This window comes from Camelina sativa, chromosome 8, assembly GCF_030686135.1.
Source record: "Camelina sativa cultivar CO46 ecotype springtype chromosome 8, ASM3068613v1".
Classification (NCBI taxonomy): Eukaryota; Viridiplantae; Streptophyta; class Magnoliopsida; order Brassicales; family Brassicaceae; genus Camelina; species Camelina sativa.
Window position 1 is genome coordinate 28,100,848 of NC_141887.1, and position 13,783 is coordinate 28,114,630.

Sequence of the window (13,783 nt, forward strand, 5' to 3'; positions counted from 1 at the left end):
GAACTTTAAGCCTCTCATCTGCTACTCACTCCAATGACGTCAATAACAACGCACCTGCATCTACATGTGTGAAGAATCCACAGAGAAGGAATTGAGAGAATCTGAGAGGCCTGGGAGATGATGAAGCTTGAAGCCCATGACAAGTGAGGAGGAGGAGTAATGAATGAAAACAAAACTGAAAAATTAGAGTTAAGTCACGTGCAGGTCACATGATCGGTTTGGTTAAGTCCGGTTTACTGTAAAGGAGCAAAATCCCAATAAAGACGGAGAGAGAGAGAGAGATGGTGAAAAGAAAAAACTGAAAAATCAAAAATCAGAAAATGGCGCTGGATGTGAGAATCTTCGAGAACATCTCTCCTTCTCGTTTCGTCTCTTTCACAATCCCTAACCCTAATTCTCCTCCGTTTCATCTCCTCCGAGTCGCCGTCCTCGACTCGCCTGTTCACTCAACCGAGTCTTCATCTTCTCCCCGAGCCGTCGCCGCCATACTCGTCCCCAAGCACCGAGAATCCGATTGGATCTTCTCCACTGAGTCCGGCCATCTACAGCTCCTCCTTAATCTCCCAGACATCTCTCGTTTGTTCTTGATCGGCGATGATCCCGACGATGGCTCTGGATTTCCGGCGGTTTACCACCGACCGACCGGTGAAGACGACGACGAATCTAAGAGACTCGAGATGACAATGAAACCTTTTGTGGTAGCTCTGTCACCTAAAACCCTAACGCGAGACGAAATCGATGACGTTCCTTTCTTGATTTACGATGATAACGTTGTTTCTAGTGTTGAGCTGGAGAGATCCGTTGGACCTTTCGTTGGTGAAATGCTGATTGAGGATGTAGAGATTGAGATCGATGATGGAGTTAGAGAATTCAGGAGGAGATTGAGGTTTAAGAGGATGCCTAATCTAGTCCAATCTGATGTCAGAATCATCCCTGCAAGTTCTTCGAATTGTTCTCCGTCGTTAACCGGAACAGAGTTCAATCTTGATCTCACGGAACTAGTGCATCCTTACTTGGTACCAATGGTTGCAAGTCTTTCTTTGATTGATGATTCTCAGAGTGATAAGCTCAAATCTAGACCAAAGGCATTGTGTATTGGAGTTGGAGGTGGTGGATTGCTTAGTTTCTTAAGGATACAATTAGGTTTTGAGGTTACAGGCGTAGAGATAGATCCTGAAGTCTTGAGGATTGCGAGGCAATACTTTGGTTTAGAGGAAAGTTCTGCTTGTGTTCACGTTGAAGATGGTATTGAGTTCTTGAAGAGATGTTCTTCTAGCTGTGGTGATGCCAAATTTGATGCTTTGATGGTTGATCTCGATTCTACTGATCCAATTCATGGCATGACTGCTCCACCGGTTGAGTTTGTGGCTCAAGATGTTTTGTTAGCTGCAAGAACACTTCTTGTTCCTTCAGGGGTTTTCGTTATCAATGTCATTCCTCCAAACAAGGCGTTCTACCAAGAACTTCAAGACAAATTTAGACACGTCTTCACTGAGTTGTATGAGATTGATGTTGGAAATGGAGAGAACTTTGTTCTCATCGCAACCGTTTCACCTAGAGGTCTCAAGAGTGGGTTTACAAGAGAGAATCTTACACCTGCTGTCTCGGAAAAGTTTCTTGATGCTATACGAAGAATTTGAGATCCATTCAAATAGGAATTTTCATTGCAAACTTTAAAGTTTAGTTTATGATTTAATGACAAAAAGTACAACAGAACTGAATCCTATCCAAAAAATAGCTTATCGAAAAAGTCTTGTTCAGCTTCGGCTGCTTCTCTAGTCTTCGCTAAACTTGATCCTCTTCGGTACTGGCTGGGTGTCTCCAACCTGAAGCAGTGACACAAAAGAATATGCAACCATTAGTTCAGTGTTCAATACGTAATGTAAAGAAAGTAGAATTGTGTAACTGGAAACTTACAAGCTCAGGGCATTCATATTGTATTCCAGCAGCTTCGATTCTCTTTCTCCTTTTCTGATCCTTTTTCACTACCTTCTGCAACATTTTCCTATGCTCTTCCAATGTCCTTTCCTGAATACAAAAACGACAGAAATCAAAGTTTTAAGTCACTTGCTCCATAAATTGGCAAATTGATCACAAGAAAAGTGAAAAAGATGACCTTGTTGTGTTGTTTACGCTCAATCTGAACCCAGTCCACTGGTCTGTAGTTACACTTAAACCCTTTCCACCTACAACATTCAAGACGAAGATACATTAAGATCCACAACTACTCGAAAAGAACAATTCTCCAGACAGTACTTGAATTTTCTCTCGTTGAAACACTAGAGAGACTCGCACACCCTACCTTCTCAAGATGGATTTAACATTATGACGAAAGAGGATTAAATTTGGAAACCCAACTAATGCACATGATTCTTAACCTAATTTCATGACTCATAAGTAAACCATCTCATGCAAGAAAGACTCTTTAAACACTCTTTTCTCTTTACTTTATTTCACATCCTATATCCTAACAGCCAAATGTCATAAAATCTCACTCTAGAAACCATAACCATCCAGATAAACCAGTTACAGTAAGACCTGCGGACATTGTCCTTGAAAGCTTGCATCAAACTAGACGAGATAGCATTAGAAAAAGAGCTATTTTACCTAACCTACACAACTGGATATGCCAATTAACTTGACAAAACAAAGTCGATTTAAAGTCACTCACAGATTGGGTTTAACATGCTCTGGTGGAATGACATTAACTTTAAGCATGTGCTCCATCAACAAATAATTATTCATTGCACCCGCTGCGATCTCCGCCACCTGCAGAGAACGGAATCATAAAGTTTAAGAATTGAAGCTGGGTGGACGTAGATAAAAGAACATAAGGGTTGGTTTCACCAATTTTACAACAGATTTTTCAAGTATTATATACCTCAGGGTCCTCGAACTGTATAAACCCAAAATGCTTCGACTTCCCAGTCTGTTAAAACAACAAAATTGGTGAGACAAAGAACAGCACATAGTCTCAAACTAGAGTAAACAAGTAAAAGCATCAAATCAATGTATAAACCTTTTTGTTTCTGGCGACTCTAACTTTCTTAACTGTCCCAAACTGCGAGAAGAAAGCTATAACCAACCAAGAGAGAGAGCAGAATCAGATTATCGAACACCTAAACAAGTCTGTGACACAAAAGGCGTAATAAAGGGTGTAAATTTCGTACCTTTAATCTCAGTCTCATAGAAACCATGAGGGATTCGACCGATGTATAGCACAGTGGCTTTAGTCTCAAGAGGTGTGGTGGTCACTGGAGCTTTTCTAGCTGGACCTCCTTCTAGTGGCTATCGACAAAAACACAAACAATTCAATTCAAAGTAAAAAAAAAACCCTAAAAATAGTCTGGAACGAAATCGAAATAAGAGAAAGCTAAAATACCAAAAAATCAGCCGACGGTTTCGGGGTCGGGGTCTGGGGAAGAGGTAGCTGAGAAGAAGCAGCCGAAGCAGATATCTTCTTCATGTTCTTCTTTAGAGCTTTCTTCGCCTTGGCACCCATGGTTGCTGTCGTCGGCGTCGAGAGAGAGAGAAAGAGAAGAAGAGGGTGATTCAATTAGGGTTTAAGCCGCTTAGGTTTTTAGGACCAATTTAATCGGTGTGAAATATGTTTTCCAGTTATGTCCCTCAACTCTACTCTTTTTGTCTACATGTCGCCTATTAATATATTATTACCAGTTACTAGCAAAAAAGATGAACAATTGCAATAAAGGTCAAAAATATCTACATTTACTTAAACGATCACATGTTTATTTTGTTACTTAAAAATTCTTATATAAGTTTTGAATATTACATAAGTTTTCATAATTTTTCTAATAGATTGTTCTCTCCTGATAAGAATATTGTATGCTTTTATGATAGTTGTGGACATTTTATTTTGTCAATACTGTTTAAATAGTTGTGGACATTTTTTTTTGTCAATAATGTTTAAACAGTTGACATTTTTTGTTCTTAGCTTTCTTTGAATAATAACGATGGTGTTGTCCACAAAAAAAACAATAAAAACATAACAATGGTGTCTCAATTTCTCCAGATTTTTAATTATTAAGTTTTAAAAAGGTTTTCAGAATAAGGTATTTACAAAAATAAACAGAGAAAAACAAAAAAAAGAAAAAGAGCAATTGGAGAAAATCAAATAATATCCAGAGCCAAAAGAAGGCTTATTTAATAATAATACAGTAATACCTTATTTATCCCGATCAAAAAGACCAAGCAATCCACAAAGAAAGAAGGTACAAAATCAAACTAAAAACAAGTTCTCTTCATCAGAGGTTACCGAAGAGTAACAACAGTTCAGACAGAGACATCACATAAATTTATAAAACCAAGGGTGATCTCTGTGCGCTTATTGAGAAACTCCTTTATATGTATCTATTAGCTCCTTCAGTTTCTCGAATCCCTGCAATTTTATCATACAAAAAACAAAGCCATTTGTTTCTTCTTCGTATTCAAATAATATAAACTTTCAAGTCTCAAAAGTTATGATCCTTACCATGCGGGTTGTGTACTCTCCGAATGATTCTTTGGTTTGCCTCTCGTGTTTCCAGTGATAAAACAATGGCTCAAAGACTTTCTCTAAGTCGTGAACCTTGACCTTATCCATGAAGCTTCTAGCTATCGCCATCTGGTTCGGTGTTCCTCCAAGCCAAACCTGCGGAACCCACAACAACTCAGGATATGACCCTGCTAGATTACTACATTGTCTAACTAGTATTCAAACCAATACCTGATAGCTGTTGGGACCATCTCCAACTAGACCGAGCTCAGCCATGTACGGTCTTGCACAGCCGTTAGGACAACCGGTTACTCTTATCACAACAGACTCATCGTACTCCAGACCAACCTGATCCACGGAAGGAGTTTTGCAAATCAAGATCAAATGGCTGTTGATGACAAAAGGTTAGATCAGTGTAAGTTATCTGAACAGTGTGATCTTACCTTCTCAAACATTGCCCTCACTCGCTTTAGAATGCTGGGAATCCCGCGCTCTGCCTCAGTTATTGCAAGAGGGCACAAAGGAAAAGCTGGACAAGCCATTGCGGTTTGGTTTAATGGGTCGACAAACTCAGGTTGCTGCACAAGAAAGCAGTAATTTACTCAGCTTATGACACAATAGCGCTATCAGATTAGCATAAATTATTGCAAATAATGCTGCTTACCAACAAGCCAGCCTGTGCAAGCACTGTGGTGATGGGACGCTTCCATTCGGTCTTTATATCACACAGTACAATATTTTGGTTTGGTGTGATGCGGACATCAATTTTGTATTTTTCTATTACTTCTCTCAGTGTCTTCTTCATAATACCTCCAACACGACCACTGTCTACGTGAAGCCCACAAAACCAAGCACCATCTCCCTACAAAGTTCATGATTAAAAAATAAGACATTATTGTTTAAGCCACTAGAGAAAATCTGAGAGTGACACAATTTTCAATAATTTTTTAGTAACAAAAACCTGTTCATGCCATCCCAAGTAACTCTTGAATTCCCACTCTGGAAGATTACGGGAAGGCTCAAACTTTTTACCATAATATTGCTCGACTACATCTCTGAACTTCTCAATTCCCCAGGAGCTGATCAAATATTTCATTCTGCTGTATTTACGATCATCTCTTCTCCCGTGTTCTCGCTGTGTGACTACAATGGCCTTCACAGCATACAAGATATCCTCCTTTGGAACATAACCTATTGGTTCTGCCAGGCGGGCAAAAGTAGACTCCATTCTGTGTGTTCTTCCCATACCCCCACCAACCTACAAGATGAGACATGATCATCAACAGTTTATAACCAATAAATAATCCAGAAAAGGAATACTGCGAGAAAAGGCAACAAACAAGCATTAAACTAGATATAAATAATAGCACATTTAGTCTAAAGAATGTCAACTTACATAAATATTGAAACCTTGTGGTTCCCCATTTTCATCTGAAACGACAACAACACCAATGTCATTGGTAAGGAGGTCGACGGAGTTATCCGTAGGCACAGTTACAGCGACCTTGAACTTCCTAGGCAAGAACTGTGTGCCATAAATGGGCTCAGGAGAGTCGACAAAGTTAGTTCCATGGGAGTTATCATTACGAGCCTTCACTACCTCAGGAGACTCAGCAGTCATGAACTGCTCACCATCAACCCACATATCATAATAGAACCCTGATTGAGGAGAAAGAAGAGCAGCAATGTTGTCAGCTGTTTCCTGTGCAAAGAGATAGTCTTTCTTCACATAAGGCGCAGCGGGAGCAAGAACATTTCTGTTCAGATCACCACAGGCACCAAGAGTGCTACCCATGTTTTTAATAATCGAGCTCATCACTGTCTTAAGATTCTGCTTCAGAACACCGTGGAGCTGAAACGTCTGCCTGGTGGTCAAACGAAGAGTACCAATACCAAACTCATCGGCTAAGTCATCCATAGTCAAGTAGAGCTGGTTAGGGACTTTGCCAGATGGATTCTTGGTACGAAGCATGAAGGAGTAAGATCTTCCACCACGTTCTTCTCTGTTGTACTGTTGGTAGCTACCGTGGAATTTGATGAGCTGCACGGCAGACTCGTTTACGTTTGGAGCCTCTGTTAAAAGCTCCTCGTTTAGAGGATACCTTATGAAGTTACTCTTCTCCTTGATAATTTCGACTTTGCTCCGCTTGGTCGCAGTCTCAGTCTTCGCAGGCTGAATAAAAACGTAAATCAAACATGAGCAAGCAACACAGAATCTTTCTCACTATTACAGCTGCATCAATCTCTCATATTCCCACAAATCATTTACACTAAAAACTGTAATCAGAACCATGTTAAGAACAGAACCAAAGGCGATTCAAAAAGCATCTAACCATAAATGGAAAATTTCTTACGAATACTATAAATCAGATATCGACACTCACCGTGGAGACGGCTTGGATAGGCGAAGAAGCGGATGGAGGAGAAGAAACGCCGCGGCGTCCATATCTTCCTAAGAAAACGGAATGAGAGGATCTCAAAGCGTCGAGTCTACCGAGTCTAATCTTCTGATCCGTCGAAAAGACGGTAGCGGCTCCCGCCGGAGCTCGAAACGTCGACGACGATGACATCGCTTGAGAGAGAGAGAGAGAGAGAGGAGAGAGTGGGTGGCTTTTTGGGTGGGTGAGAGAGAAATCGAATCAGGGCGTGTGTTAAAAACAAACTACTCCAGAGAGAAGAAAGACAGTGGTCAATGCTAACGTGCGCTGTCACGTGCATGACACGTGCGGCGGCTCAACATGAGAATCGCGTGAAACGCACCGCTTTACTGTTGAGATGAATTTAATCTACCGTCGATGGTGGATCTAACGGTTGATGAAGCACGCGTGTTGTTTACGTTCAAGATGAGAGGAGCGTGGATAAGAATCTAATGATGCGAAATGAAAATCGAACTTTTACTCTGATAATTACGTGAACCGGGATGGCATCATGGATATATTCAAAGTGAGCTCATGGTTTGGAAATGCTACTCTGCGGCTTGGTGCACCAGAGAGTATCTACGTGGCGGACGATCGTTGGTTCAGATACTACGACGAGAGAATAAAACAAAAGGGCAAAAAGGTAAATGACTGTGAGTCTCTTTCTCTCTCTCACCTACTTGGCCGTTCGTGAGGCTGAAAAGGTACAAGTGTGTTTGTGTTGGGCACATGCTAAACATGAGTATGTGAGTTTAGTTAACTGGTGCTAACAACTTTTTGCTCCTACCATAATTTATCTTATGTTTTTAATCCATCAGCATATTCTAATCTCCAATTTTTTTTATCAAAAACTGAAAAAAAAAAAAAAAAAAAGATGTTCCCATTTATAAGAAAGATAGATAGTCTCCAATATGTTATTAATTTTCAAAAAAATATCCAATTTATGTGGCTAATAAAAAAATATCTAATTAAAACTGAAAATTAATTTATAGCATGATAATCTAATGCGAAATGAAATATTAGAAATCGAATCCAAAAATATCCAAAACCGTTTTAACTGTTGGGCTTATGCCTTAATTAGGCAGTTTGAAGCTCTTTTGAAGATTAAAAGGGAAATGGCTATGGATGAGTACCTGTTTGTCAATGATCTTATTGAACTTACAACAAGGGACCTGATGTACGATATATGTTGTATATATGAAGTTAGGCGTGCTCTTGTACGTTGTGGTATCAGATCTACGAAGGTAATTTGAATAATTTATTTTTGTTGAATTGCCACTAACTTTCTACATGTGAATGTGAATGGTACTAACTTTCTTAATGTGAATGGTAGGGGAACACTTACAAATTATCGTCGATGAGACTTATGTCCAGTTATGGTAGTGACGATTGGGACACTTTGCTTGAAGAATTTGCTATGAATGGGAGTCCGATCGCAGTCACGGTTGTCTGGTTCAAAAACTACACTTCCAAAGAAAATATAATTGTCTCTGCTGATTTTTCTTTTTGATTTTGTTCGATGGATTATCATTATTTATTTATTTTTTGCTTGTTCGGTTTTATTTATGTTTTTTTTGTTCGGTTTTTTGTTTGATTTTGTTTGATGAATTACCATATGATGGATTATCATATGAAAAGTATATCTAATTTATATTTCAATCAAAACATAAATTTTGAATTTTTGTAATATTATAAAACAATTTCGTTCTTAATAGTAACTTACGATACGAATCAAAGCCTTAAAACCGTAGAAGAGTCTTAAGATTAAAAACAATACTTTGGTCATTTGATGACTTTGTTTTTCTTTTTGGTTAGCATTCTGTTTTTGTTATATTTATTGATGCTCATACTCTTCTTAAGGCTCATTATTACACTAAGATCATCTAGTAATGTGTTGGTCGAGTCTACAACATTTTTGTATAAATATTTTAAATAATTAATTATAAGTTTTTAAAATGTGTACAGATTAACCCCAATGGAAATTTGTTGAAACTCAAGCTATGAATGGCCAATGGAAATTTGTTGAAACTCGAGCTATGAATGGACACCCAATTGCAGTGATAATGGTTTTGATTGACTATGAGTTTATCATTAATTATGATAATTGATAAACTATGATAATTGATATTCATTTTTTTTTTGTTAGGTAGACAAGATTGTCGCACACTATGGTCTGCCAAACGGGAAAGATTGTATTGGCACACCATGATCTTGACAGTTTTTTTCAATCTCTCATACAATACTAAAAATGTTGTAAAACAAATCAAAATATATTATAGAAGAAAATATATTAAAATTTAAAACGATATAAAGAAAAATAAGTCCAAAATATTTGAAAAAATATATATCTAAGCAATGTAATAGCCCATTAAACGTCATTCATTAGTTCTGAAATCAATTTTGTCCAATGAACTTCATTCATTAGTTCTCAAATCAATTTTGTTTCTTTCTTTTCATTTTCATTAGGTTTCCAAGGAAGTTTTTATTTAACAATAATCAGTTTGACATCAAACACCACCACTGGATTGGGCTATCAATTCTCATATATCTTTCAAAACAAGCGATTGGGCCATAAATTTAGTTCTGGCATGGACTAAGCCCATATGGTCCAAATCTTTCGAACCGTTGGGAATTGACTAAAAAGCAACAATTTTCATGTTCTTGTGTCTAGAATAAAAATAAAAATAAAAAACCAATTTGATAGATTCCAGTTTCGTTTTTTTTTTTGTAATCAAAAAGTAAATAGGTCAGCAAGTCCACGAAATACATACAATAAAGCAAGAAAACTCACAATACAAGAAAGCTAGATCACACCTAAAAAAACCTCATCATGCATGCATGGATTCATTTCAATCTTTTTTATTCATTAACACTAATCAGTTCGACATCATACACCACCCATGCGTCAGGAGGAATCATGTCGCCAAGACCTTCCGCACCAAACCTGTGAGCCAGACAATATTATCATCTCATTAAAAATGTTAAAATAAAACATCACATTAAAAAGACATTTGCAAAGGCTTTTTAACTATTTTACCCCATTGCTGGAGGAATTGTAAGCTTTCTTTTGCCACCAACACGCATGCCTTTGAAATAATTCACAAAAAAAAAAAAAGAAGAGATCAAAACAACATGATGGCACCATTTGAAAATACATAGTGAATACAAAACCAGTAAGAGATTAGCTAGGTTACCATTAACGCCAACATCCACTCCTTCAATGACATGTCTATGACCTGCATGTAATTAACAACGACAAACACATAATAAGCATCCAAGTAACACCCACTGAATATATATATATATATATATATATATATATATATATATATATATATATTACATATATGAAGCCCCTATTTTCGCATCTAGTCAAAATACCAACCTAGACGAAACTTAGCAGGTTTTCTTCCATCATTGGAACAGAAGCGGACCTCAGCTAAAGTTGCTTGGAAAACGGTTTGTCTACCTAAAAAGGAGGGAGGGCTCGGGCTTAGAAACTTCAGCTAAATCTCAAGTTGATCTGGCTTCTTTTCACGAATAGTGGATCTCTGTGGGTAACTTGGATGAAGGCACATATGGTAAAGAGTGGTAACTATTGGACCATAGAGATTGGTCAGGGTGCTACTTGGATGTGGAAATCTCTTATTTCCTTGAAGCCTCAGGTAAAAGCTCTTCTTGGATGCAAAGTGGGAGATGGGACAACAATAAGCTACTGGTTTGATAACTAGAGTCAGCTAGGTCCTTTGATTGACTTTGTCGGCGAGGATGGACCGAGACTAATGGGTATCCCTAGAGATGCTACTGTAGCTCAAGGTACTGGTTCTTTTGGTTGGAGACTCCCATCTGCCAGGACCAGACACCATCTGCTTCATACAGTCAGAATTGTTCTCTCTTCGATGGAACCTCCTTCTGCTGCGTCAGGCCCGGACTTATACTCTTGGGGACTAGTGGGAAGCAGCAAGGATTCCTTTAACACGAAGATTACATGGGAAGCTCTGCGTCCCTCAGATCTAATCAAAGCCTGGTATAAAGCGGTTTGGTTTAAGCGTGGAATACCCAAACACAGCTTCACGTTCTGGGTTGCTAACCTGAACAGGCTCCCTGTTAAATCGCGAATGACCAGGTGGGGAACCAATATTGATCCAGTTTGTAATCTTTGCTCTAATGGAGTAGAGACTCGAGACCATCTGTTTCTCCACTGTAGTTATTCTCTACAGGTCTGGCATTTGGTTCTGCCCAGACTGGGACTTACGCAGCTCATGTTTGTGGACAGGCAAACGATGATCCACTGGCTCCTCGGTCACTCCAAAGCCCTCCCTTCTACACTGAAGAAGTTAGTCACCCAAGCTACGGTCTATCTGATTTGGAAAGAAAGAAACTCTCGCTGCCACGGCGGCCCTATCACCTCCCCTGCTGTCTTATTTCGGGTCCTTGACAGAACAATTCGGGACATACTGCTTGCTCACCAGCACTCTAACCATTGCAAGGGACTGCTATCCAAATGGCTCTCCCATGTTTTACCACGAATTTGATCCGGCTAGTAGTTCGATCTAATTATATAACTTGTAACCTATAGCTTTTTTTTTTTTGGGCTATAGTTTCTAATTAAACTCTTGTAAACCTCAAGTTCCATTTTGGTAATATAATTAACAGTTATAAAAAAAAACAAAAAACACCCACTGAATGTATATTATATATATGAAGCCCTTATTTTCGCATCTAGTCACAATACCAACCTAGACGAATCTTAGCAGGTGGTTCTCCATCAGTGGAACAGAAAACCTTCCCATTCTCCTTAAGGCTTGCAGTGACATGGACAAAAACCTGCACTCAGAGACAATATAATGAGCTCAAACATATATTATATGTTTAATTATATGTCATTGCAGTGACATGGACAATAACCTGCACTCAGAGACAATGTAGAATGAGCTCAAACATATATTTGGAAAGATACACACAAACTTTGATAGACCCAATTCCACAAAGACGATATTGTCTAGTATTCACCACAACATAAAAGTCTTGTGCTATAATTTATTAGGTCTCTTATTAGACATTTTGTTTCTTCAATTCTTTTCCAATACAATGTCAATTCTTTAAATACCCACATTCCTCTCAACCTATATGTCAATGCAGTAATCATGTGGTGATATTATGTATGCAAGTTAGGACCTAAATGCGCATACCCAGTTTCCAGGACCAGCTTTCTTGCCGTTGGGGTCGCCCATGCGTAAATCGTCAACAAAGAGCTCATCTCGGTCAGCTGTTTGCTGATCAACACTACTAGGCACGGCTTTACTCTCTAATGTAGAGTGTTCCTCCCTAGACCTCTTCTAAGCAGGTTTATCTGGGGTCTTGGAGCTTTCACTTCTGCAATAATACCAAAAGAAAAATATAAGATGGGAAAAGGTTTGGAAGAACCATTGTACACTCAGAGAAATGAATACTTCCGATTACTCAATTTTTTTAAAAAATATATTCAGTCAATTACCTGCATTGTGATGGAAAGTCTTCATCACTGGTAGAGCTATCGGAATCTAAAAATAAACCACAAAAGTTTTACTTTGTTATCAAGAAATCAAGAAATCAAGAATCAAGAACAAAGTAATAATGTAGTAGTACGTGGGAGAGCACGAGGTGGCAGGTAGCGGCGGAGTCCGTGGACAGTGCGTATTCTCGGTACAGAAAGCACACAAACAGCTAATTTGCGTCTTCCCATGTCGATCCCATTAAGTTCATGCGCCTTATCTGCAATGTTTTTTCCGTAAATAGCAGCTACAGCATAGCTGTAAAAAAGCAACAAAGAGACAAGTCTTTAGTTAGAGAATTTGATAACTTGAACGATTGGGGAAAATGAGAGGAAGAAGTCACGATTACAAACCCCTCGACGTTGTAAATGTTGATGATAACGACCTCTCCATATGAAGACCACAGATTATTCAGAGTGTTCTCGATATCAATCTTACTAAGGGAAGTGTCAAGTCCTTCAACTCTTACCAGAACCTTACTGCAACAAGTAGATGTTATATCAATTCACCTGGATATTAAAAGATACAAAAGAATCTACAGAATAAAAAAGGTATGCAGTGTGGGTTTACTCTTTTGCAGTTTCGGGAAACGGAAAAGGCCTAACAGAGACATTCCATCCTCCCACGTCACTTCCATCAAGTTGCAAGGCCTTATCGACTGCGCCTTCTCCCACAAGATATATATGTAAGCAAAACTGCATGAATTTCAAAACCAAAAGCAAGCATTTAACTTGAGCTGATCATCAATCAGCTGTACGTGTAAATCTAGCTAGAGGAAGAAGGTGAAGCTACGGAACCTTTTGAGAATCTTCGTAAAATAGTTCATGGCAAGATACAAATCCGTGATCTCTCCACATGAAGCGAAGTGCTTTTTCAACGCACTCTCGACATCATCAAGAGGAAGGCTAGTGTCATATCCCGAAACAATAATCCTACCAATGTCACTGCAATTTATTTGATAATACCATACGTATATATCATCAACGTTACGAGAACACATGCATCCCACATCTTACAAATACCAAAAAACAAAAAGGGAAATACAAATATCAATTCAATTTATAAATTACCTGATTTTAGGCTGCAATTTCTTACCCTAAAAGTACAAAAGATCTAATCAGAAAAATTACTTGTGAAGATATCATTAATTGAGAGACACGCTAGGGGGGTTATAGAGAGTGAATCAGAAGAAAATCCATAAGGGAAAGAAGAAGAAGAAGGTTACCTCGAAGGGGAATTCGTTCATGGTTGGAGAAGTTGAGAAGGGCGATAACTCTTGAAAAAAATATCTTTACAGTTTTACTTTTAGGGGTTAAATTAGGTCTGAAGAGGGTATT

The 13,783-nt window shown here is 38.5% G+C and overlaps 5 protein-coding genes across 5 annotated transcripts; 1 reads left to right on the forward strand and 4 right to left on the reverse strand.

Annotated features, from left to right (window-relative positions):
* Window positions 1–320: 320 nt before the first annotated feature.
* LOC104708659 (uncharacterized) lies at window positions 321–1,750 on the forward strand. The gene has a single exon (XM_010425256.3). It carries the CDS (start codon window positions 321–323, stop codon window positions 1,638–1,640), a length of 1,320 nt encoding a protein of 439 aa, XP_010423558.1. The 3' UTR covers window positions 1,641–1,750.
* Window positions 1,643–3,680, reverse strand: LOC104708658 (uncharacterized). Its single transcript, XM_010425255.3, has 8 exons — window positions 3,383–3,680; window positions 3,171–3,288; window positions 3,020–3,075; window positions 2,882–2,929; window positions 2,672–2,769; window positions 2,117–2,186; window positions 1,918–2,028; window positions 1,643–1,826 (listed from the first exon to the last, which is right to left on the reverse strand). Exons 1-8 carry the CDS (start codon window positions 3,500–3,502, stop codon window positions 1,776–1,778), a joined length of 672 nt encoding a protein of 223 aa, XP_010423557.1. The 5' UTR covers window positions 3,503–3,680; the 3' UTR covers window positions 1,643–1,775.
* Window positions 3,681–4,121: 441 nt separating this feature from the next.
* LOC104708660 (assimilatory sulfite reductase (ferredoxin), chloroplastic) lies at window positions 4,122–7,586 on the reverse strand. Its single transcript, XM_010425257.3, has 8 exons — window positions 6,880–7,586; window positions 5,892–6,668; window positions 5,457–5,753; window positions 5,160–5,357; window positions 4,939–5,073; window positions 4,727–4,843; window positions 4,493–4,651; window positions 4,122–4,399 (listed from the first exon to the last, which is right to left on the reverse strand). Exons 1-8 carry the CDS (start codon window positions 7,063–7,065, stop codon window positions 4,346–4,348), a joined length of 1,923 nt encoding a protein of 640 aa, XP_010423559.1. The 5' UTR covers window positions 7,066–7,586; the 3' UTR covers window positions 4,122–4,345.
* Window positions 7,587–9,685: 2,099 nt separating this feature from the next.
* Window positions 9,686–12,236, reverse strand: LOC104708661 (peptidyl-prolyl cis-trans isomerase FKBP15-3-like). The gene is made up of 5 exons (XM_010425258.3): window positions 12,105–12,236; window positions 11,652–11,739; window positions 10,107–10,148; window positions 9,950–9,998; window positions 9,686–9,856 (listed from the first exon to the last, which is right to left on the reverse strand). Exons 1-5 carry the CDS (start codon window positions 12,144–12,146, stop codon window positions 9,772–9,774), a joined length of 306 nt encoding a protein of 101 aa, XP_010423560.1. The 5' UTR covers window positions 12,147–12,236; the 3' UTR covers window positions 9,686–9,771.
* On the reverse strand, window positions 12,153–13,782 carry LOC147940553 (uncharacterized). The gene is made up of 8 exons (XM_087460786.1): window positions 13,672–13,782; window positions 13,517–13,542; window positions 13,244–13,390; window positions 13,017–13,141; window positions 12,800–12,925; window positions 12,541–12,704; window positions 12,410–12,455; window positions 12,153–12,288 (listed from the first exon to the last, which is right to left on the reverse strand). The coding sequence occupies exons 3-8, from the start codon at window positions 13,301–13,303 to the stop codon at window positions 12,252–12,254; spliced, it is 558 nt and encodes a 185-aa protein (XP_087316912.1). The 5' UTR covers window positions 13,304–13,390; window positions 13,517–13,542; window positions 13,672–13,782; the 3' UTR covers window positions 12,153–12,251.
* Window position 13,783: the final 1 nt, after the last annotated feature.

Excerpts from the sequence above, each read along its gene's own strand:
- LOC104708659 (XM_010425256.3), top strand. The coding sequence starts at position 321 with ATGGCGCTGGATGTGAGAATCTTCGAGAACATCTCTCCTTCTCGTTTC.
- LOC104708658 (XM_010425255.3), bottom strand. The coding sequence starts at position 3,502 with ATGGGTGCCAAGGCGAAGAAAGCTCTAAAGAAGAACATGAAGAAGATA. Across the intron at positions 2,930-3,019 it reads GAGTCGCCAGAAACAAAAAG|ACTGGGAAGTCGAAGCATTT; the intron begins GTTTATACATTG and ends TTGTTTTAACAG. Across the intron at positions 2,770-2,881 it reads TACAGTTCGAGGACCCTGAG|GTGGCGGAGATCGCAGCGGG; the intron begins GTATATAATACT and ends CGTTCTCTGCAG.
- LOC104708660 (XM_010425257.3), bottom strand. The coding sequence starts at position 7,065 with ATGTCATCGTCGTCGACGTTTCGAGCTCCGGCGGGAGCCGCTACCGTC. Across the intron at positions 5,358-5,456 it reads ACTTGGGATGGCATGAACAG|GGAGATGGTGCTTGGTTTTG; the intron begins GTTTTTGTTACT and ends TGAACTTTGTAG. Across the intron at positions 4,652-4,726 it reads ATGGTCCCAACAGCTATCAG|GTTTGGCTTGGAGGAACACC; the intron begins GTATTGGTTTGA and ends TGGGTTCCGCAG.
- LOC104708661 (XM_010425258.3), bottom strand. The coding sequence starts at position 12,146 with ATGGGCGACCCCAACGGCAAGAAAGCTGGTCCTGGAAACTGG. Across the intron at positions 11,740-12,104 it reads AAGCTGGTCCTGGAAACTGG|GTTTTTGTCCATGTCACTGC; the intron begins GTATGCGCATTT and ends CTCTGAGTGCAG. Across the intron at positions 9,999-10,106 it reads AGTGGATGTTGGCGTTAATG|GCATGCGTGTTGGTGGCAAA; the intron begins GTAACCTAGCTA and ends ATTATTTCAAAG.
- LOC147940553 (XM_087460786.1), bottom strand. The coding sequence starts at position 13,303 with ATGTGGAGAGATCACGGATTTGTATCTTGCCATGAACTATTTTACGAA. Across the intron at positions 12,926-13,016 it reads TTTCCCGAAACTGCAAAAGA|TAAGGTTCTGGTAAGAGTTG; the intron begins GTAAACCCACAC and ends TACTTGTTGCAG. Across the intron at positions 12,456-12,540 it reads GCCACCTCGTGCTCTCCCAC|ATTCCGATAGCTCTACCAGT; the intron begins GTACTACTACAT and ends GTTTATTTTTAG.